General features: G+C 42.9%; 1 protein-coding gene across 1 annotated transcript; it reads right to left on the bottom strand.

Annotated features, from left to right (window-relative positions):
- Positions 1–1,533: 1,533 nt before the first annotated feature.
- Positions 1,534–22,863, bottom strand: ilf2 (interleukin enhancer binding factor 2). Its single transcript, XM_083646819.1, has 15 exons — positions 22,748–22,863; positions 21,760–21,819; positions 20,120–20,162; positions 18,887–18,991; positions 18,592–18,669; positions 16,866–16,968; positions 16,595–16,660; positions 15,925–16,041; positions 14,479–14,557; positions 13,643–13,730; positions 12,901–12,962; positions 10,671–10,785; positions 10,129–10,219; positions 7,568–7,739; positions 1,534–1,685 (listed from the first exon to the last, which is right to left on the bottom strand). Exons 1-14 carry the CDS (start codon positions 22,750–22,752, stop codon positions 7,588–7,590), a joined length of 1,164 nt encoding a protein of 387 aa, XP_083502945.1. The 5' UTR covers positions 22,753–22,863; the 3' UTR covers positions 1,534–1,685; positions 7,568–7,587.
- Positions 22,864–23,905: the final 1,042 nt, after the last annotated feature.

Here is a 23,905-nt window from a genome sequence, read left to right as displayed (position 1 = left end):
CTACCTTGTTAATGTGTCTGTCGGAGACACGGCCTAACGATAACATTTAATATGAGCCGAATATCAGCCTGCGCTCAGCTATGTATACAGGAAGTAAAGTAAAAGTAATATACTGTATATATGTATTGCTCTGTACTAATACATATATATATACTGTATATATATGTATTGCTCTGTACTAATACATATATATATATACACTGTATATATATATTGCTCTGTACTGCTGTCTGAGCAGGACGCTGAACTGCCACCTGTTTTTATTTAAATGTACCATTGTATCAATGCTGTATTGTATTTGATTGTGTCTTGGAAACCCATGTGGGTTGGGCATGAGTGCATGACACTTGAATAAATCAATCAAACCAACCAATCCGGATTTCGATTAAGAAGACGGGCTCGGCCAACGGTCCGGATACTGGAGTCTTCGTGTTTAACACTCAAAACAATAGAGGTAGTGTAGACATTACAATAGATGCAAATGAAGTGCCGATACCTAAAAAACGGCCTAATGTAGACATGGCCTGAAAAGCTCTGAGAAAAACTATTAGCAAGTGGCTAAGAGGATTTGATTGCTGTCTAGCACTATTGAGGTTGTGGGTTTGAGCCTCAGTCTGTTTTGAGCCCATGGGTTCGAACCTCATTCATTTGAATTGCCCCCCCCCCCCCAAAATTCAAACACTTCAAGGGCCTTGTCTGAACCCTAGACTTGCCCTATGAGACTCCGTGGCTCAGTTTGACAGCTGCATTAAAGTTTTGAGGTTGTGGGTTCGAGCCTCAGTCAGTTTTGAACCGTGACAGCCAGAGGAAAGGCTGAAAAGCTGAGAAAAATCTGTCTTAAGAAGTGAGACCCAGTGGCTCGGAGAGTGACTCCGACTGTTTAACAGTATTGAGGTTGTGGGTTCAAGCCTCAGTCAGTTTAACAGTATTGAGGGTGTGGGTTCGAGCCCCAGTAAGTTTTGAACCACGAAAGACTGAAAAGCTCTGAGAAAAACCTATCTTAAGAAGTGAGACCCAGTGGCTTAGAATGTGGTTGCAGCATGGCAGTTTCAAGCTTGTAGGTTTGAAGCAAATAAGTGAATTTCTAGGTTGTGGGTTCGAGCCGCAGTCATTCGGTTTTGAAAGTGGACACCCAGTCAAAAGCCTGAGAAAAACCTGTCCGACTGAGAGGTGTGACTCACTGTCTCAGGGAGTTGGGTTGTTGCCCTTTCACTTTTTATGTATAATTTTTTTCTTTAATTTTTGTTTTCTATCTGCATTGTAAGTTATTTCCCTTATTAATGGTACAAAAAGACAATGTTGAGGTTTATTGAGGCAAATGGAAAATAGTTTAATGAAGGGTGGAAAAAAACGTAATCCCTTTTACCTAACTAATTCTTAAAAAAAGGGAAAAAGAAAATAATTGCTGGTGAGATCGTCCCCTCTCATTTCTGCTCTTTTTCACGTTGCCAACGTTAAAATACACAAAGTATTTGCATGCAGGACACAAGCCTAACTAACCCTAACCCTACCATGCAAGACACAAGGTAAATGTCAAGGTAAAAAAAGGGTTTAATTCAGTGTACTACTTTACAGAGTAAAATGAAAGTAACAAAAACAAAACAAATGTTGCCCATGTTTCTCTGAAGACATCAAAGGACCAGTGGCTGCTGCTGGTGTGGTGACGGGCTTCTTCACAAAGTCAACTGGGGAAAGAGACAAGGAAGACAAATTATTATTATTATTATCATCAAGACATACACCACTAGAATTATTTATTTGGTTTCTCCCTCTACAATGCGAGGCAACAAGCTGATGGATAACAATATTGATACTTAAGGAGCAGAACTGCTGTTTTATATATTTTTTGTTTGCATTATAAAATATTGTTACCGAACAATACCAAATGTATTAGTAAACTCAGAAGAAAAACATATTTGCAGAAGAAAAAGAGGTATGGATACTGCTCAAAATACTGTCAAATAACTGATTAAGGCAGGCATGTCCAAAGTCCGGCCCGGGGGCCAGATGCGGCACTTTTACAGATTTTAAGTGGCCCTCGGCTTGTCTCTCAAAAGATACTATATGTGGCCATCCGCACAGCATTGGTCAATCAAGCAAGTTCAATTCACATTTTTTCCATTCACCTAATGATGACAGCACTATCATACACTTTGTAGACAGGCACCTATATGATGACAGCACTATCATACACTTTGTAGACAGGCACCTATATGATGACAGCACTAGGGATGTCAACGGTTAACCGTTAATCGATTAACCGTCGCTAACGTCGTTGTTCGGTTATTGCTGTCGGTCTATCAGTTAATATTAAAAAAAAAAAAACATTTTTTTTTTTTTTGGTCTATTTACTCAATGAGCTCATGCCCAAACAAGGCGTGTCTATTTAGATGCTGAAATGTTAATGCTTTTTGTGTTACAAATTCTAACACAAAAAGAATTTGTGTTGAAATGTTGATGCTTTTTGTTAATGCTTGTTAATGCTTTTTGTGTTAGAAATTCTAACACAAAAAGCATTAACATTTCAGCATCTAAATAGACACGCCTTGTTTGGGCATGAGTTCATTGAGTAAATAGACAAAAAAAAAAAAAAAAAAAAAAAAAAAAAAAACTTTTTTTTTTTTTATATTAAAAAATTATGAATTAACCGATAGGTTAATCGATTATTAGCGTCGGTTAATCGAAAGTGAAATTAACCGAAAATTGACATCCCTAGACAGCACTATCATACACTTTGTAGACAGGCACCTATATGATGACAGCACTATCATACACTTTGTAGACAGGCACCTATATGATGACAGCACTATCATACACTTTGTAGACAGGCACCTATATGATGACAGCACTATCATACACTTTGTAGACAGGCACCTATATGATGACAGCACTATCATACTTTGTAGACAGGCACCTATATGATGACAGCACTATCATACACTTTGTAGACAGGCACCTATATGATGACAGCACTATCATACACTTTGTAGACAGGCACCTAATGATGACAGCACTATCATACACTTTGTAGACAGGCACCTATATGACGACAGCACTATCATACACTTTGTAGACAGGCACCTATATGACGACAGCACTATCATACACTTTGTAGACAGGCACCTATATGATGACAGCACTATCATACACTTTGTAGACAGGCACCTATATGATGACAGCACTATCATACACTTTGTAGACAGGCACCTATATGATGACAGCACTATCATACACTTTGTAGACAGGCACCTATATGATGACAGCACTATCATACTTTGTAGACAGGCACCTATATGTATATGATGACAGCACTATCATACTTTGTAGACAGGCACCTATATGATGACAGCACTATCATACACTTTGTAGACAGGCACCTATATGATGACAGCACTATCATACACTTTGTAGAAAGGCACCTATATGATGACAGCACTATCATACACTTTGTAGACAGGCACCTATATGATGACAGCACTATCATACACTTTGTAGACAGGCACCTAATGATGACAGCACTATCATACACTTTGTAGACAGGCACCTATATGATGACAGCACTATCATACACTTTGTAGACAGGCACCTATATGATGACAGCACTATCATACACTTTGTAGACAGGCACCTATATGATGACAGCACTATCATACACTTTGTAGACAGGCACCTATATGATGACAGCACTATCATACACTTTGTAGACAGGCACCTATATGATGACAGCACTATCATACACTTTGTAGACAGGCACCTATATGATGACAGCACTATCATAGACTTTGTAGACAGGCACCTATATGATGACAGCACTATCATACACTTTGTAGACAGGCACCTATATGACAGCACTATCATACACTTTGTAGACAGGCACCTATATGATGACAGCACTATCATACACTTTGTAGACAGGCACCTATATGATGACAGCACTATCATACACTTTGTAGACAGGCACCTATATGATGACAGCACTATCATACACTTTGTAGACAGGCACCTATATGATGACAGCACTATCATACACTTTGTAGACAGGCACCTATATGATGACAGCACTATCATACACTTTGTAGACAGGCACCTATATGATGACAGCACTATCATACACTTTGTAGACAGGCACCTATATGATGACAGCACTATCATACACTTTGTAGACAGGCACCTATATGATGACAGCACTATCATACACTTTGTAGACAGGCACCTATATGATGACAGCACTATCATACACTTTGTAGACAGGCACCTATATGATGACAGCACTATCATACACTTTGTAGACAGGCACCTAATGATGACAGCACTATCATACACTTTGTAGACAGGCACCTATATGATGACAGCACTATCATACACTTTGTAGACAGGCACCTATATGATGACAGCACTATCATACACTTTGTAGACAGGCACCTAATGATGACAGCACTATCATACACTTTGTAGACTAGAGCTGCAACTATCGATTCTTTTAGTAATCGAGTATTCTACCGAATAATCCATCGATTAATCGAGTAATCGGATAAGAACCCTTTTTTGTGTTTTCAAAGGCTTATCGTAAATATACACCAAAAAATAAGATAAATCTCTTCAAATAAACAACTACATTAGTTTCTTTCTTAGAAAAAACAACATTTTGATTTTTAAATTGCATAGAACTGGCAGTGGCACCATTCATCTTTTCAACCTGACGTTTGAGTTCTTCCAGTGTACAGCAACTGTTAAATAATATGAATGAATGGCTTACTAGCTAGTTTACATCCTTCATTTACCTTACAGCTGCATGACACACACACTCTTTCTCTCTCACACATACTCACTCTCTCTTTCTCTCTCACACACCAACAGGCTAGTGTGATCACACACACACACACACACACACACACACACACACACACACACACAAAACGCTGTTAAATTAGCCGCTAACGTTAATGTTAGGTTGAGCTTTGTATTTCTCACAGAAAACGGTCCAAACTTCTCAGAGAGAGCGGTCGGTATTCACTAAAGCCTTCATATCTCAGGCTCTGTAGTACATAGAAACATAAAAATAAAAAGCATTTGAGAGCTTAACCCTTTGGCTTTTCGTATTATATTTGCTCTAATGTTCATTAAAAAAAATCTTAAAAATCTTTAACCCCAAAAAATAAAAAATAAAAAGATTCTAATGCATTTTAAGACATGTTAATAAAGATTACGGCAAATGTAACCCTTCCAAATAAAAAGCCACGGGTTTAAGCTGTCAAATGCTTTTTATTTCATGTTGATAGCTACTATACAGGCTGAGGAAATACGTTATGTTGAACCCTTGACAATTACTGCAGCAACGTTAGCGTTAACGTTAACGTTAGCGATCTCTGTTTTGCAGTCGTTGTGAAGACAGTGAAAAGCCCCGTTATCTAACAACTACAACTGCAGTGAAACAACTTATCCAGCTAACGCTAGCTAATTAAATAACGTTATCTGATGTTGTAGTCGATGCCTCTCTCAACGTTACAGCTCAAGGCGGTGGAGGTGCTGCTAACATTAGCTGCGGTGCGCTGCCTGCTTCATTCACCCTCAGCCTATCTAGTAATACGTTACAGTCTTCAGCATTTAGCTACTGTAAATATATCTTGTGTTTGACCATGCTTCCTCAAGTTTGAGGTGTTTCCCTGGCCAGCTTTGCAATTCACATCACAAATGTTGCAACCAGTGTTGTCTGAGTCTATCTTGGGAAAGTGTAGCCACATTTTCGGCTGCTCCCGTTTGTTGACGTTTCAGGTAGAGTGACGCACTGACGTAACGCGCTCTCACGTGTTGCCTTAAGGTTCCGTCGGAATTTCTATTTTACCCACTCTCTTCTATTACTCAGATGCGTGTCGAGGCGAATCATTTTGGCCTCGATCAATTTAATTATTCGAGTTATTCGAGGTACTCGAGGAATCGTGACAGCTCTATTGTAGACAGGCACCTATATGATGACAGCACTATCATACACTTTGTAGACAGGCACCTATATGATGACAGCACTATCATACACTTTGTAGACAGGCACCTAATGATGACAGCACTATCATACACTTTGTAGACAGGCACCTATATGATGACAGCACTATCATACACTTTGTAGACAGGCACCTATATGATGACAGCACTATCATACACTTTGTAGACAGGCACCTATAGAGCCCTATAGAGAAGGGGGGGGATCAACATTTTTTCCCGTTGTTATTTTTTGTTCTTGCTTAAACAGAGTGTTTTATGGGCACTCAAGATTCTCTGGATCACGTGTTGGGCTTGGTTTGAGGCTTAAAACTTGTTATATTTGTATTTATCTAAATGTCTATGGAGAAAATGGACGTGGAAATTACTTCCAGGGGAATTACGTCACAAAAAGTCACGTGCCTGTTGAGCTCTATATGAACAACACAGGCAGAACTAGTGTTTTCAGATCCTTAGAGTAGTATTGTATTGTATGTGATTTTATTTTTATAACCCATATGATGCGAGAAGTAGCTGGCCGGCCCCCCGGTAATTTCACATGATCTAATCTGGCCCCCATTCAAAAAAGTTTGGACACCCCTGGATTAAGGTGATACAGGACATTTTTATTTTGTTGTCAATTTGTATCTAAAAACAATTGACAAACACATTTAGTAAAGAGAACAATGTAACACTATCAAACTATGGGTTGGTTGAAGACAGAGTTGTACTTAATTGACTCTCGAGTCCCCAGTTTTCAAGTCTCGAGTCCAAGTCACCAAAGAAGAGTCAGAGTCGAGTCCCTATTACCTGAGTGCGAATCAGTCTAATGTACATGAATCAGCCTAATGTACATGGGTCAGTCTAATGTACATGGGTCAGTCTAATGTACATGGGTCAGTCTAATGTACATGAATCAGTCTAATGTACATGAATCAGCCTAATGTACATGAATCAGCCTAATGTACATGAATCAGCCTAATGTACATGAATCAGCCTAATGTACATGAATCAGTCTAATGTACATGAATCAGCCTAATGTACATGAATCAGCCTAATGTACATGAATCAGCCTAATGTACATGAATCAGCCTAATGTACATGAATCAGTCTAATGTACATGAATCAGCCTAATGTACATGAATCAGCCTAATGTACATGAATCAGTCTAATGTACATGAATCAGCCTAATGTACATGAATCAGTCTAATGTACATGGGTCAGTCTAATGTACATGAATCAGCCTAATGTACATGAATCAGTCTAATGTACATGAATCAGCCTAATGTACATGAATCAGCCTAATGTACATGAATCAGTCTAATGTACATGAATCAGTCTAATGTACATGGGTCAGTCTAATGTACATGAGTCATTAGACTGTCATTAATTATGCCAAATTATTAGGGCCTATTACAACAGGTCCGAGTCCGAGTCTCCAACTTCCAAATGCATGAATGCTCAAGCCCAAGTCCGAGTCATCAGTGTACAAGTCCAAGTCGAGTCACAAGTCCTGAAAATGAGTCCAGGACTCGTGACTCGAGTCGGGACTGGACCACAACACTGAGTGGAGGAATGGGGGGAGCGTTCCAACCTGAAGGTGTTCCTCTTGGGTCACTCCTGGGTCTCCATGCTCTCGTCCTCAGCGTCCCCTCCCTCCTCCAGAGCCTCGTCCTCCTCCTCCTTCCTCTCTGGAGGCTTCTCGTACGCCTTCTCTGACGGAGTGACGATCACCCCGTCCCAGGTAGACATCTCTGATGCCAGGTCTGAAAGAGGCCAGGAGAGATTTAAATACACTGACAGAGTGAGATCACCCCATCACAAACATCTCTGATGCCAGGTCTGAAAGAGGCCAGGGGAGATTTCAATACACTGACAGAGTGAGATCACCCCATCACAAACATCTCTGATGCCAGGTCTGAAAGAGGCCAGGAGAGATTTAAATACACTGACAGAGTGAGATCACCCCATCACAAATATCTCTGATGCCAGGTCTGAAAGAGGCCAGGAGAGATACAGTAAATACACTGACAGAGTGAGATCACCCCATCACAAACATCTCTGATGCCAGGTCTGAAAGAGGCCAGGAGAGATTTAAATACACTGACAGAGTGAGATCACCCCATCACAAATATCTCTGATGCCAGGTCTGAAAGAGGCCAGGAGAGATACAGTAAATACACTGACAGAGTGAGATCACCCCATCACAAACATCTCTGATGCCAGGTCTGAAAGAGGCCAGGGGAGATTTCGAGTGACGATCACCCCGTCACAAACATCTATTTAAAACAAGGTTATGAATTCTGTTGCCAAAACAAAATTCAAATTGAGCCTCTGTGGGACTTTTCTATGTGCTCTGTCTCTCCCCTCATTAACTATGCACTGTTTTGATAAGATGATCTGTTGGGATATATCCATCTTTGGTGCAGCTGATGGTTTTCTGTAAATGTTTCCATTCTACACAGCAGCTATGCTACAGACAACATTTGCTCTTCCAGATTCAGTTAGCAGGGCGGCGCCATAAGCAGGCAGATTAAATTTGTGTTACTTTGTGATGTCACAAAATCACGGCAGTCAAAACGGCACGTTTGGAGGCACTTTTTCCTTACATGGCTGGTGTAGCTTTATCTGTGGACCATGTGTTTTGAGACTTGCATGATAGCACGTCCAAGTCCTTTAGAATCAGAGAAGCAAGGAAATCATGTTTGACACGATGTGGGCAGTGTTTTTCCTGCAGAGAATTCAGAGGCAGCCACCTCCAGCTTTTGACAAATCTCTGACACGTGTCTTCATGGGAAACACTAGTTTCTAACAAGCGTTGCACTTGGGGGATTTCTGTCATTTGTAATTGTGTGTGTTGACAATTTAAAGCAGGACTAAGCTCCAAAACACTTTTTTTCAGCTTTTAACCAATATATATGGCTTTTGGGGCGGTGTGTGAAGAATTCTGGTCAAAATTTCCACATTTGAGACCAAACTGTTAATATTGTGAGTGAGGTTATTGGCTGGTCGCTAAAACTTGCTATACATCCCCGCCCAAATTCGTCTCGACCACAGCCAAACAAATGTAAACACCACCAAGATCAGGCAGGGGGCAGCGTCTGACCACGAACACACTGCCACTGTATTTAGAGGGTTAGAATTGATGTTTTTGAGGGGGAATTTTTCCATAGGGATATATATATATTTTAGATGCATAGTATACTTTTAACAAGATAATTTTACCTTTTTTTGAGGGGGAAAACGATCAGACACAAATTATTATTCAAAGTAGAGTATTTTATATACATCTTAAAACACACAGGCGCCAGCCCAGTTCGACGACTCGTCACCTGTTCGGTGCTTTTTGACGGTTTTATCGTGTTTTTACTGGTCTCACGCATGTCTTTTTAAGTAAATTGCACCTGCTAACTACCATAAAATCTCGGGGATAAAGGAAATTGCGATCCGTCTAGTTTTATGGCCGTTGTGGGGATTTTTGTGTGCACTCCCCTTATTCTTTACCACTTGAGATATGTACATGTATATTACTTTTCTATTGCCTGTTGTCTGTCCTACATGTATGGTGGCACTCAGTTCCCCCCCTGGGATTATTAAAGTATATTATCATATCGACTTTAGGGGGTCTTTAATAAAGCTATTTGTTTAAAAAAGCAGCCTTCTGAGTACGGTTGCATAGTCAAATCAAATCAGAGCACAATCAACATAGAAAACGTCTATTTTCATTCCAACAACAACAGAAATCATCACATCTGCCACCTATCGTAAGCAGTGAATTTCCCCCGACTAAAATCACTAAAATGGTATCGTCTCAAAAATCCCATATCAGTCGGGCTCTAGTATCACCTGACCTCCGCCTCATTTTGAGCCAGAAAAAACCCTGCATGGGACATTTAAACACACGCTCCCATTCAGGCAGTATGTATTCAGACTGAAGAGCAAAGCCACAGAGGTGCACCTGTGATTTAGGCCGTGTGTCCACATAGCGTTTGTTTTGTTGTGGAAAAAGCTCTGCCTGGAGCAAAGTAATCTCTGCACTACTGTGTGCGTCAGGTGCGTAGCGATCTGGGAATCCATTAATAAAAAACAAACAAAACAAAACAACTCTGGGGGCAGGCTCGTTTCATGTCTTGATGTGAAAAGAGGTTAGCTTACAGCTAGCGTCTCCCTCCAAGCCCAGGATCTTGCGGTAGCCTCCATGAGACAGCACCCTCACTAGCGTCTGGGCAGTGAAGCACACCATATCCTGCAGAAAGACAGCAAAACATTAAGTGCAATGCAGTGTGTTTATGCGCTAACATTATTAGCAAATAGCCGAAATGGACACGGAAAAGGAAGTGACGGTGACTTTTCCGTCACTTCCGCTTTCCTTTTCCGCGTCGGCAATTCACTAATAACGTTAAAACGGCATAGAAGATGTCAACTCGTCTTACAACAACAGTGGAAGAGACGGGGGCAGAAGAGGCGCGCTGTACAGGAAGCTGGGAAAAACGGTAGGGCTGTCCCAGAGTCTATTTTTCAAATAAAATAGACTCTGGGTTCCCAGATTGGGAAATTAGTGTAACGAGTCGACAATTCACTTTGAATATCAGGCTATTTTTATTATTAAATTCCATGATTCCGTCCGTTTTGTCTGCATTGTGGAAATCATATGGCCCGACAAACACCATGCAATGAGGGGATCACAAAGGACTGACCTGTTGCTCCAGAGTCATGACGGTGTGGACCCGGAAGTTTCCGCTCTCACAGGGGTCGGTGATGCCCACTGAGCCGGGCAGGAACAGGCCGGCCGCCAGCATCTGCAGGCAACGCCTGGAAGCACACGACAAAGATGCTCACAAGTCAGCTTCTGCAAGTCCAAGTCAAGGCTCTAGTCTTTGAGCTAGAGTCCAAGTCTAGTTTCTAGTCTTTGAGCTAGAGTCCAAGTCAAGGCTCTAGTCTTTGAGCTAGAGTCCAAGTCTAGTCTCTAGTCTTTGAGCTAGAGTCCAAGTCTAGTCTCAAGTCTCTTATGGATCAGCGTTCCATCATCTGCTGCATGCCATCCTGTCTGCTTAGAACACTGCATACAGGGCTCCAGACTAACTTGGGTTGCACTGGTGCGTCTAACCGTTTCATTTAGGTGCACAGCACATCATTTAGGTGCACAGCACATTATTTAGGTGCACAGCACATCATTTAGGTGCACAGCACATCGTTTAGGTGCACAGCACATCGTTTAGGTGCACAGCACATCGTTTAGGTGCACAGTAGGTGCACAGCACATCATTTAGGTGCACAGCACATTATTTAGGTGCAGAGTAACAGAGGCTCCGTGCCGACACATGTTTCTTTTAGCGTGCGTCTGCATCTGTGGTGAGTCGTGTCAGTCAGTCTCTCCTCAAAACAATCCACCATCCAGCAGGGAGGCTTTTTTGTGTCCATCTGATAAATCCCTCCGTAAGTCGGAAGATATCCCCTCTGATCAGTTCACATCTCCATGGCAACGATAGAACGTCATGTCAGAGAATGCCTCCCCGCGCTGTAAAAGCATGTCTGTGTACAAGGCAACATGCACTTCTTGTGGGACTCATTGCGGGCCTTCATAACAGCAGGATCTGTGTGTAAAAGTTGCTACTGATTTATGGGCTTTTCCAAATGTTTTGGAAGTAAGAAAGACATTACTTTTTGAAATCCACAGTGTTTACATGTTTTTCAGTATGTACACAATTTGATTATCATACAAACATGGGTACCGTACATGGGTAAATATCGTTATCGGCCATAACAGCAATTTTAATAGTGGTTATCGATATCAACCAAAAATTGAGTGCCAACCAAAACCAGTGCATCCCTATCAGAGACAGGGGCAGCTGAGAACTCACCTGTAAGCCACATTCAGAGACAGGGGCAGCTGAGAACTCACCTGTAAGCCACATTCAGAGACAGGGGCAGCTGAGAACTCACCTGTAAGCCACATTCAGAGACAGAGGCTGCTGAGAACTCACCTGTAAGCCACATTCAGAGACAGAGGCAGCTGAGAACTCACCTGTAAGCCACATTCAGAGACAGAGGCAGCTGAGAACTCACCTGTAAGCCACATTCAGAGACAGGGGCAGCTGAGAACTCACCTGTAAGCCACATTCAGAGACAGAGGCAGCTGAGAACTCACCTGTAAGCCACATTCAGAGACAGAGGCTGCTGAGAACTCACCTGTAAGCCACATTCAGAGACAGGGGCAGCTGAGAACTCACCTGTAAGCCACATTCAGAGACAGGGGCAGCTGAGAACTCACCTGTAAGCCACATTCAGAGACAGAGGCAGCTGAGAACTCACCTGTAAGCCACATTCAGAGACAGAGGCAGCTGAGAACTCACCTGTAAGCCACATTCAGAGACAGGGGCAGCTGAGAACTCACCTGTAAGCCACATTCAGAGACAGGGGCAGCTGAGAACTCACCTGTAAGCCACATTCAGAGACAGGGGCAGCTGAGAACTCACCTGTAAGCCACATTCAGAGACAGGGGCAGCTGAGAACTCACCTGTAAGCCACATTCAGAGACAGGGGCTGCTGAGAACTCACCTGTAAGCCACATTCAGAGACAGGGGCAGCTGAGAACTCACCTGTAAGCCACATTCAGAGACAGGGGCAGCTGAGAACTCACCTGTAAGCCACATTCAGAGACAGGGGCAGCTGAGAACTCACCTGTAAGCCACATTCAGAGACAGGGGCTGCTGAGAACTCACCTGTAAGCCACATTCAGAGACAGGGGCAGCTGAGAACTCACCTGTAAGCCACATTCAGAGACAGGGGCTGCTGAGAACTCACCTGTAAGCCACATTCAGAGACAGGGGCAGCTGAGAACTCACCTGTAAGCCACATTCAGAGACAGGGGCTGCTGAGAACTCACCTGTAAGCCACATTCAGAGACAGGGGCAGCTGAGAACTCACCTGTAAGCCACATTCAGAGACAGGGGCTGCCTGGACGGGTTGTTCATCACTGCAGAGTGGCCCTGCAACAAGAGAGGATCGCCTTCAAACTCTCAAACTAGCATCTAAGGTGGGAGTGGACGATATTTAAAGAGCAACTACACCCAAACCTAAATGTTGAGTGAAGGCTCTTGTACTTAGAGAGTGACATCACAGAGGAAAGAGACCAGCCAATAAGAGAAGGCCAGTTCAGTACCCTATTTTCGACCATTAGGCGTCGGGCTTCACGAAAAGCTGCACAAAAGTGAGCCATTGGCGATTACAGTTCCACACAAAAAGTTGACCGCAGCCTGCCAGATAGTACCATAGTCATGGTAGCATTAAACGCTGGAAATGCGATAAGCAGAGAGAGAGAGAGAGAGAGAATGCCAGCGTTCAAACGTCTTGTTCACTCGTCTTCAGCAAGCTAGCTAATTAATAATTTTAGCTTAGCTAGAAAGATTTGTGACTCTGAAGTAACCATATTTCTTCAGTCAGACTTTGTCGTCATTGATCTTGTATTTATTACGTCGTATCGTAGTTGTATTGAATCAGAAGCCACATACTGCTTATCAAATCATATCACAACATAAGTGTATTGCTCCATCCCGAGCTGGCTGTGTGCCTTCGCATTCCTAAACCAGAAACCACAAAGATATCTGCATGACATCCTGCCATCGCGATTTGTATAAAGTCAAATTGTAGGTGTTTGAAATGGCCTCACCAACAGGTCCAAGATCCAGGGGGTGAGGGGTTCAAAGCCAGGGAAGCGCAGTCTCAAGTCCTTCAGCAGGCGGATCAGAACTTTGACTCTGAAAGTCAAGTTCACACAACATCAAATGTTAAGGTCAAGTTCACACAACATCAAATACTCTGTTAAAGTCAAGTTCACACAACATCAAATACTTTGTTAAAGTCCCTGGAAACCAGATTTTTTTTTATTATTATTTTGCATTTTGAGTTCATCACATCACAGGAACCTATGTTAATAAGCCACCAGCCAAATTTGAACGATGATGAACGTCGCAAAGTATATATATTTAGGTTTGACAGTAATCAATTCGATTTTAGACTGTCTTTTCTCCCGCTGACTGTGTGGGCGTGTCCCGTGTGTGTGCGTGCAGGACTGCAGGTCTCCTCCGAGAGAGAGAGAAACGGAGAGAGAGAAGGAAAGAGATGGAATGTGTGTGTGTTCGCTCGTTGCTCGGCGCATACTGACAGAGGAAGAGAGACTCTGCCGCTGCGAGTGCACAGCGCTACTGTGTGTGTGCGCGCTTGCGTGCGTGTGATTCGATTAAATCTTATGACGTGATAAGATCATTCATTTTAGCACCGCTCTCTTCAATGAGGAAGTGGAAATCCAGACCTTGTAGAAAAGTGGCGATTTTGGGGGTTTGGGTTGAAACTAATGTCTCCTACTTTCTGAGGCACACAATTACTCGCATAAGACCCTAAATTTAATAGTTAGAAGGTTTTTGTGGATTTTGGTTTCCAGGGACTTTAAGGTCAAGTTTACACAACATTAAAGACTCTGTTAAGGTCAAGTTGACTGGTTCTCACGTTGACTGGGACGCGTTCTCCTCAAACCAGCGGGCGTGGCGGATGGCGGCAAGGGCGCTCTGCAGCACCTTGATGTCCACTGAGAACACAAAGTACACAAACCTTAACCCACACCAACACATCCATGTTACAGGCCTACCACATGTCTACCATTCTATTCTCATATGGCTGTGTGTGTGTGTCAAGTTAAATTGATAGATTACATGTCATTACATACAATGATGCCACTCAAAGTGCTTTACAAACACAATTTAAAAAAACAAAAAATACTTAAAATAAGCTTTAAGTGCAAGTGAAGGGTTTCACTCCAAAATGCAATATATTAATTTGTTACCTGAAATTATTCAGGCAATATTTGAAAAAATAATCATCTTCAAAACATTAACTATTTTATAAGCGAATGTCTTACGATGATGACTCTGGGTGTCTCATTTTGGAATGAAATTCTTCAAGTGTAAAGTTATGTTAAAGGTCCCATTCCGTGCAAAAGCTGTTTTTACTTGTAAATGCATATATACTGCTGTCCTCCCTCCCTGGAATGAGTGGTCACAACCTCAGAACTGCCAGTGTTGGATTTGTCCCTATCCAGCTTCCCCCTGCAGTCTCCTTCAAGCCACTCCCCTTACAGTCTGTTCTCCCAGACGGGTTAATGTGATGTCACTCGGGTCCTTAAACATACTGCGCGCGGTCTCTCTCACACAAGCTACCTGCACCATTTTGTCTATAGCCACAAAATTAACACTTCTAGCTGGAGCGACGCCAACTGTACGTGATCCAGCAACTGCGGAGGTGCATTCGGTAAGTTTTGAGATAGGCATTTTGAGATGTCCTCTTTAGCGTAGCAACCGTTAAGTTAGCGATAGCTCATTGCTAACGTTAGTTGTGGACACAACCTAGCGTGCTGGTCCACAGACGCTAATCTGATTGGCCTGGGGCGGGCTCTCCCTCAGCGGCCAATGGGAACTGTTAGTTCTGAATATATTATAGAAACAGACCATTCTTGGGACGCAACGAGATGAGTAAGTGACAACTCCGTCAGAACGAACGGGGTTGCTATATTTTCGACAAATTAATCCAGAATCATGTTTTATGGACCAGAGACACACGTTTTTAAGAGGTTACAGTTGCACGAATTGGGACCTTTAAAAGAGCAATCGAATGCAGCGGTAAAAATGTGTGGTAGCAGCCAGAGTTTGTTGTAAAAATCTGAAAGCTACACACTTATTGAGCAGCATGTGATTTTGGTGATTAGTTTATATTCTGGTTTTTATGGTGGTGGGGGGTCAGGTGCCAAATTACCCCATGTTAAGTGGAAAACTGCTTTAAAATCTACCCCAGGTTGAGTGAGTGAGTGAGTGAGAGTGTGTGTGTGAGTGAGTGTGAGTGTGTGTGAGTGTGAGTGTGAGTGTGAGTGTGTGTGTGTGTGTGTGTGTGTGTGGACCATACAGTGCAGCTCGGGGTCCAGCTTGCGCAGGTTGGGGGGGACGGTGGTGATGAGGATCTTGACGGTGGCATCGGCCGAGCTGATCTCAAAGCCCGTCTCATTGGTCAGCATGGACAGCACTGAGAACATACAGAGACAGCTCATTGGTCAGCATGGCCAGCACTGACAACAGACAGACCGCTCATTGATTGAATGATTGTGTAGATGAAAAAGACAAATATGCGCACATCCAAGAACTTACAGGTGCTGGACAGTTACAAAGGTAACTATAACAAAAAGAGGTCCACACACTGAGGCTCCATCAGATCCTGGAGATCGAAACATTGCAATAAAGAAGCACTGATGGAGCCTCAGTGTGCGGACCTTCTCTTTTTGATAGTGTAGATGAAACACGAGATTATGTTGAAAATCAAGCACTTTTCAAGGAGCATATTATTCTAATTCAAGCATATTCCTATTCCTAACCTTGAAAACATCATGGTTAAAATTTCCAAACTTTCAAGACTTTGTAAGAACATTGTCTTTAGGAGTCCTTTAGTCACATAGAAAGCATTGCAACTGCGGGATACTTCAAGGACTACATCCTATGATCTCAAATCATTAATATTCAGACAATTTGTCAGTTACAAGTCGTGATAATAATGTTGCGTTAGAGAAGCCATAGCGTGTCACCTTCAGCAGGGTCCTGTGTGCGAAGGGTCTCCACTACTTTGTTGCCGAGGGCAGCAACCGCCTCCACTGTAAGAGACGAGCAACATTCAGCATCCTGCACCCCTTTTCTATAGCCCCGCCCACTTCCTTCAGCCAAATCGGATCAAATCCACTTCAAAATGTAATGGCTTCTTCCTTGGCTCATGCTACAAAAACTAACGCTCCTTGGCGGAGGTCATTAAAGCATTCCATTTTGTGTTTTATTCCCTTTAATATCCTGCTGGTTACTCACATGTAGGGAGGATCTTGAGGATGACCACCAGGTCGGCGACGTTGTGTCCCGTCGTCATCGTGCCCTTCTTATAAGAGCCCACCTGACGCACCTCTTCAATTTGCTGTGGGGAGAGAAGAGACAACATGCTACATTCCATCACTGCTAATATTACAAACCAGCTCATCAGCGTCCAGTTTAAGACTTTACGCCGACCATGGTCAACCTGTCCCTAAACGAAGAATGGATTTACAAAAACAAAAACATTAATTAAAAAACAAATTTGTCATCTGTATTGACTGGAACTGGAATAAACCGCAAAACTTAAAATAAATGCCCGGGTGTTTATTTACCAAAAATAGTTTCCAGACCCGGCGTTTATACGGAACCAGCGTCTATTTGGGACCGGCGTTTAATTATTTTTGCAATTATTTTTCCAATCTTGCTCAGCAAAGATTGGAAAGTATCAAATTGCTTATTTAAACACACACAAACTGTCATAAAGTTTGAATATTTTTTCAGATGAGAACGTAAGATATATTCCAAATATGGGACCAGTTTATCAGAATAATGACTATTTGGAAATTTTCACCGATCAGTGAGGAGCACTGGCTGTGTCCGGCCGGACTAGCTACTATCTGTCAACCCCTACTGGCAGTGAGAACACTGTCGACGTTCTTTTGTAACTAACGTTATGCAGACGGGGTACAGCCACCGGCTCCTCGCAGCAGTAACGCTATGAACATGTAACTGAAGTTGGCCACACTCGCCGCAGTGTAGCTGCTGAATGTTGCCAAACTTCATTCATAGTTTACAGTTTATCGATGTTTACAATGCAACCGGCCGGCTAACACTGAACCAGAAAAACAAATACAATTGCGCCTGATACGGAAGAGAAAAAGTGGGTGGGGCAACATAAGGTGAATACAGATCTGCACTACATTAGTCAGGGTTCCTACACATTTTCCATGATAAAATTCCATACTTTTCCATACTCAAATTTCCAGACTCCTCAGTAGATTTCTAAGACCATTTGACATCGGAATACCAACAGGTTCTCATTCCAAGAGAAACTATATGCAGCAACTTTTAATACTTTTCAAGACCCCGCGGATACCCTGAAGAGTCTCAAAATACACACCCCCTCAGCATCATTAAGTTTAGATGTGTAGGGATGTGGCAAATGAGCTAAACTTCAAAAAAAGGTGGTGTATCTCTTTAATGATCAATTATCGATTATTGATGAACATCCCTACCTCAGACTGTTACATTCAAGACTTTCGCCTACTTAAACCTCAGACTGTTACATTCAAGACAGTCCTTCAGCACCTCATTTAGTATTGGTATCAATCTGCCATTCAGTATGCCATGCAATGTGCACAGTATACGTGGGTGTAGTGTGTAATGTAGTGTGGGTGTAGTGTGTAATGTAGTGTGTGTGTAGTGTGTAATGTAGTGTGGGTGTAGTGTGTAATGTAGTGTGGGTGTAGTGTGTAATGTAGTGTGGGTGTAGTGTGTAATGTAGTGTGGGTGTAGTGTGTAATGTAGTGTGGGTGTAGTGTCTAATGTAGTGTGGGTGTAGTGTGTAATGTAGTGTGGGTGTAGTGTGTAATGTAGTGTGGGTGTAGTGTGTAATGTAGTGTGGGTGTAGTGTGTAATGTAGTGTGGGTGTAGTGTGTAATGTAGTGTGGGTGTAGTGTGTAATGTAGTGTGGGTGTAGTGTGGGTGTAGTGTGTACTGGACTCACCACTTCAAAGTTGCCAGGGGCAACAATGAGGTTGTCAATGACGTTGTTGATCTTTGTGACCAGGGACAAGATGGAGGACTAAATAGAGAAAAAAGACAATGTAAGCAGGTCTTTCAGCGGTGGATGTATTTACAAACAACAACAAACTAAACTTAACTTTTGACTGTTCAGACACAGGAATGCAGAACAGAAACAAATTAGCTAGGCAAGCTAAGTTAACCACTAAATGCCGTGTGTGCATGTGTGTGCATGCATGTGTGTACATGTGTGTGCATGTGTGTGCATGCGCGTGCACCTGCTCTGCAGGTGTTGGGGTCAGGTCTGCGTTCCTCTTCAGCAGACACTCGCTGAAAGCCGTCTCGTCGGCTGCAGGCTTCACTCTGGGGAAGGCCATCTCACACTGAGGACACAAACAACATCAACATCACTCACTGTCAGTGTGTACTGTATGTACTGTCCAATCAGAGGCACTGTATGTACTGTCCAATCAGAGGCACTGTATGCACTGTCCAATCAGAGGTACTGTATGTACTGTCCAATCAGAGGCACTGTATGTACTGTCCAATCAGAGGCACTGTATGTACTGTCCAATCAGAGGCACTGTATGTACTGTACTGTCCAATCAGTAGTACTGTATGTACTGTCCAATCAGAGCCGAGGTACTGTATGTACTGTCCAATCAGAAGTACTGTATGTACTGTCCAATCAGAGCAGAGGTACTGTATGTACTGTCCAATCGGAGGCACTGTATGGACTGTAGAGAGAAAGAGCCAGCACTCAAAAATGTCCTTTGAAGTTGTATTCCGTTTCAAGCAGTACAACGTACACGTTTCAGCAAGAAGCCTTCGTCAGCGTTGACGAAGGCTTAGGGGGACCTGAAGGAGTGCAGTGTGTGTGCGTGTACGGGGTGGAGTGCCCACGGGGTGGTGCATGGGGGGGACAGACACTGCACTAGTTGTTAAAATGTCCTGAAAATGTTAAAAATGTACTGATTCACTCACTGAAATCATTTAACAAAGTTGTATATTGAAAACCACAAATAAAATCAACAGTTGTTATAATATGCATGTTTTTGTAGGGGTGTCACGATACACTCAGTTCACGATACGATACACGATATTGGGTTCACGATACCGATACTTTAACAATATTTTTTTGCGAACGATTTGTAAGTTGAGGGGGCATCCTCCACGCTAATTTGAGTAATTTCACCATTTTCATCCTCCGTGTCTGTAACGTCCCTCGTCTGTTCAAACAAAGCAATGAAAAGGAGAGCGAGCATGCAATCAGATGCAGATCAGTGCCACCACGTTCAGCTTCTTTTTCTCACGATATGAGATTTCATCTCAACGATACATATTGTCACGTTTTGATATCACGATATATCATGGGACGATATATTGTGACATCCCTAATGTTTTGGTTTGCATAAACAGACACATTAACATAGCCAGACAGACAGACTTATAAGAATCATCTTAGATAAATTAACAGGCATAAAACCCACCAGCAGCTTTTTTTTACTCACCACATAAAAATCAAACGGGATGTGTGGGACGAAGGGACGGTACCTAAAAGTGGAACAAATAAAATCATTGTAGCATGTGAACAGAAATATTGCTGCTAACAGAAAAAATAGGCAAAAATGTAATGCATGCCAGTGTTTCCCACACATTTGCGGCGGCCAACCACAAAATCAGCACTGACCACCACCACAATATATATTTTTCCTGGGAGTTAAAACCTACCTTTTTTGCGTTTAGATGACCAAATGTAAGTAGAATGTGTCAGCTGCACACCCAGTATTTAATGAGATTACTGAGAGCAAGCAAAAAAACACAACAGTGTAGCACTGTTTATATTTAAGCTATGTTATAGTCCAAGTACTGACCCTGGTATACAGCAATATCACCACAGTGTAGTTTGGCAGAGAGCTTTAGTAAGAACAGTAAGTTGACATTTTGTTGAAATAGGTTAAGGTAGCTTCTTGGGGTATGCTGAATTTAGCAGTGGGGCCAAATGAGTGGAAAATAGGTCTTCACTCATGTTCTGAGAGGTAGGTATGTTTTCAGATCTGCTTTACAAAAGCTTTGAGGGGATTTCTCTGCCATACACAGAGACATGGTTTTAGGGCTTTTCCTGTAGCAGGACTCAAGAGTCTAGACCATTGGTTCCCAAACTGAGAATTGCAAAAAAAGAAAGAAAAAAAAAAGGAAAAAATCACATATACACATGACACTGAGCAGTAGACTTGGGCAGATTTTCGTTAATATCAATAGACATCACAATATCTGGGAAATATCACGATTTTGAAAATCTACTTTGAGAGGTTGTAGCGGGCTCAGTTTTAGGTATCATACGAGACTAGAAGACATAATGCATCGATTGGTACCAACCATGTAATGCTAGCTTGTCAAGAATGTAGCTAAATAAAGCTCCAAAAGGTAGGCAACATTTTGGTGAGGGAAAAAACAAAGGGGTCCTCTTTTTCACAGCCTAATGTTGGCAGGAGTGTGTGTGTGTCTGTTCGTTTTGAACCAGTAGCATATGTTATTTAGCCTTTCTGATGCTACTGCACGGTTAAATCCAATACTATTTTATTGGGAAAACATTGCTGGTATCCGCAGTGGAAGTGGTCCCTGTGAAATCTGGTTCAGTACATACTGTAGTGGTACTTGGTCTGAAAAGTTTGGGAACCCCTGGTTTAGACCATGGCCGACCATTTTGCAGTACACCCTGAACCGATGCATGGCACTGTGGAGCAGTTGAAACCCTAAATTACACAGCCGAAGAAGACTGATTTTGAGATTAAACTTTTGGCTCTGGCATGTGAATAAAGGCTCTGTATTGGAAACTATGCAATATTTGGGAACACCAAGCAGCATGCTTTGCGGATAACAACTTTATGCAGGAGGCATGTACAGTTTTATTGGGATTGGTATGTTAGTGAAGATGTGAGGCCATTTGAAGCGGGGTCCGCAACTGCCTCTGGAATTGCTACTGCGAGACTCCGAATGAAGACTGAAGGCTGAGTCTTGCGCTAGTGAGAATAGAACAATGTGAGAGAACATTGCATGATGTCTGGCTGGCCAGCTCAATAGATAACGTTAGCATGATGCTAATTAACCACAGTGAGTAATGTTAACGTTAGCATGGTGCTCAACTCACCCCTGGACCAGTCCTCCCCTGGAGCCGAAGCGGCCTCCTCGGCCCCTGCCGCGGTCTCCTCTGGACACAATCATACATAGTAACATGTGAACACTGCTCACACACAGACATGCAGTAATAATAATAACAATAATAATGTGTCTTTACATGTCAGCCAAAGAGTAGGGCTGCATGATATGGGGGAAAATAATTATTGCGATTAAATTGACAGATATTCTGATTATCTGATGTGATTTTTGCTGGGGTCTAACAAACAGCATGTGCCCCACGTCTGGAGAATGATATGTAGGCCCAGGCTTCTCTAGTTTGTAGCTCCACAACGCTTCATAATGCTAACGTTCATAATGCTGCGATTTCTATATATATATATACACACACAGACACACAGACCGTATATATATACCGGTATATATAATATTGAAATCGCAGCATTATGAACTAACGCTATATAATATATATATATATATATATACACATATACATATATATATATATATATATATATATATATATATATAAACACCACAGCACTTGGCCATGTTGCGAATTGTATATGGATTGGATTCACTGTGCAGCCCTACCAAAGCGCTAAACTAGCTAGCTTCGCTTCAGCTGCTGTGCTAACGTCGCTACCAGACGAACAGGGTTGAACTCATTCATTGATGATTGGGCGTCACTGGCTAAAAACTGGTTATCTTGGTCAGAAGACAGCTGCCTCCGCAGACATAAAAACCATAAAGGCCATATAGCTCTATGCCACAACGACAAATGAGAAGAAATAAAATCATTCGTTTAGTGCCTCGCTAACAGAGGTACCGTTAGCCATCGAGCTAACAATGCATCCTGGCACGGCTAGCACGCTTCAGGCTAACGACTTCATCCAGTCCTTTATCTTTAAACACACCTCTCTAACTGGTGAACTCGTGCTAAACAGGTCACAGATATAACCGATGTGCCTGCAGTGTGTCAGATGTGTGTATATAAATACCTCATAGCGTACGACGTGTTGATGGTTAAAAATGTAGATTTTAGGAGAATTCTTCACGGCACCGGCCTGGCTTCTTCTTCCCGCATACAAGAGCGTGGACGCCGGAAGAGCTAGACTCAGTTCTCAGTCTATATCCGCGTATACTGCCCCCTACAGGTCTTCACAGTGCAGTGCACACCCAAAGTGCTCCCATACACAATACTTCACTGTTCCAGGGCAAATTACGCCACGAAAAGTCACGTGCCAGTTGAGCTCTATAAGGGCCATTTAAGCATTATTAATTTGTTCATAACGTGAGCAGCAGGTGCGTTAAACCGTATAACTGAGTTATTTAGGCCTACTTAGCCTATTGCACAGACACACACACAGACTGTGGGGGTGTAGCCCCTCTAGAGAGACACACACACAGACTGTGGGGGTGTAGCCCCTCTATATACATAGACACACACACAGACTGTGGGGGTGTAGCCCCTCTATATACATAGACACACACACAGACTGTGGGGGTGTAGCCTCTCTATAGACACACACGCACACACACAGACTGTGGGGGTGTAGCCCCTCTATACACACACACAGACTGTGGGGGTGTAGCCCCTCTAAAGAGACACACACACAGACTGTGGGGGTGTAGTCCCTCTAAAGACACACACACACACAGACTGTGGGGGTGTAGCCCCTCTATACACACACACATAGACTGTGGGGGTGTAGCCCCTCTAGAGACACACACACAGACTGTGGGAGTGTAGCCCCTCTAGAGAGACACACACACAGACTGTGGGGGTGTAGCCCCTCTATAGACGCACACGCACAGACTGTGGGGGTGTAGCCCCTCTATACACACACACACACACAGACTGTGGGAGTGTAGCCCCTCTAGAGACACACACAGACTGTGGGGGTGTAGCCCCTCTAGAGACACACACACAGACTGGGGGTGTAGCCCCTCTATACACACACACACAGACTGTGGGGGTGTAGCCCCTCTAGAGAGACAAACACACAGACTGTGGGAGTGTAGCCCCTCTAGAGACACACACAGACTGTGGGGGTGTAGCCCCTCTAGAGACACACACACACACACACACACACACAGAAAGAGAGAGACATGGGTCATGGTGTGTGAGAGAGACAGCGGTCAGCGGAGCACAGCTC

Source organism: Poromitra crassiceps (genome assembly GCF_964638095.1).
Source record: "Poromitra crassiceps genome assembly, chromosome: 11".
Lineage (NCBI taxonomy): Eukaryota > Metazoa > Chordata > Actinopteri > Beryciformes > Melamphaidae > Poromitra > Poromitra crassiceps.
This window is presented reverse-complemented; position numbering and strand designations above follow the sequence as displayed.

Coding starts and splice junctions, on each gene's coding strand:
- ilf2 (XM_083646819.1), bottom strand. Junction 20,163..21,759: donor AGGGGAGGACTGGTCCAGGG/GTGAGTTGAGCA, acceptor TTCCACTTTTAG/GTACCGTCCCTTCGTCCCAC. Junction 12,963..13,642: donor CCTGGATCTTGGACCTGTTG/GTGAGGCCATTT, acceptor CTCTTGTTGCAG/GGCCACTCTGCAGTGATGAA.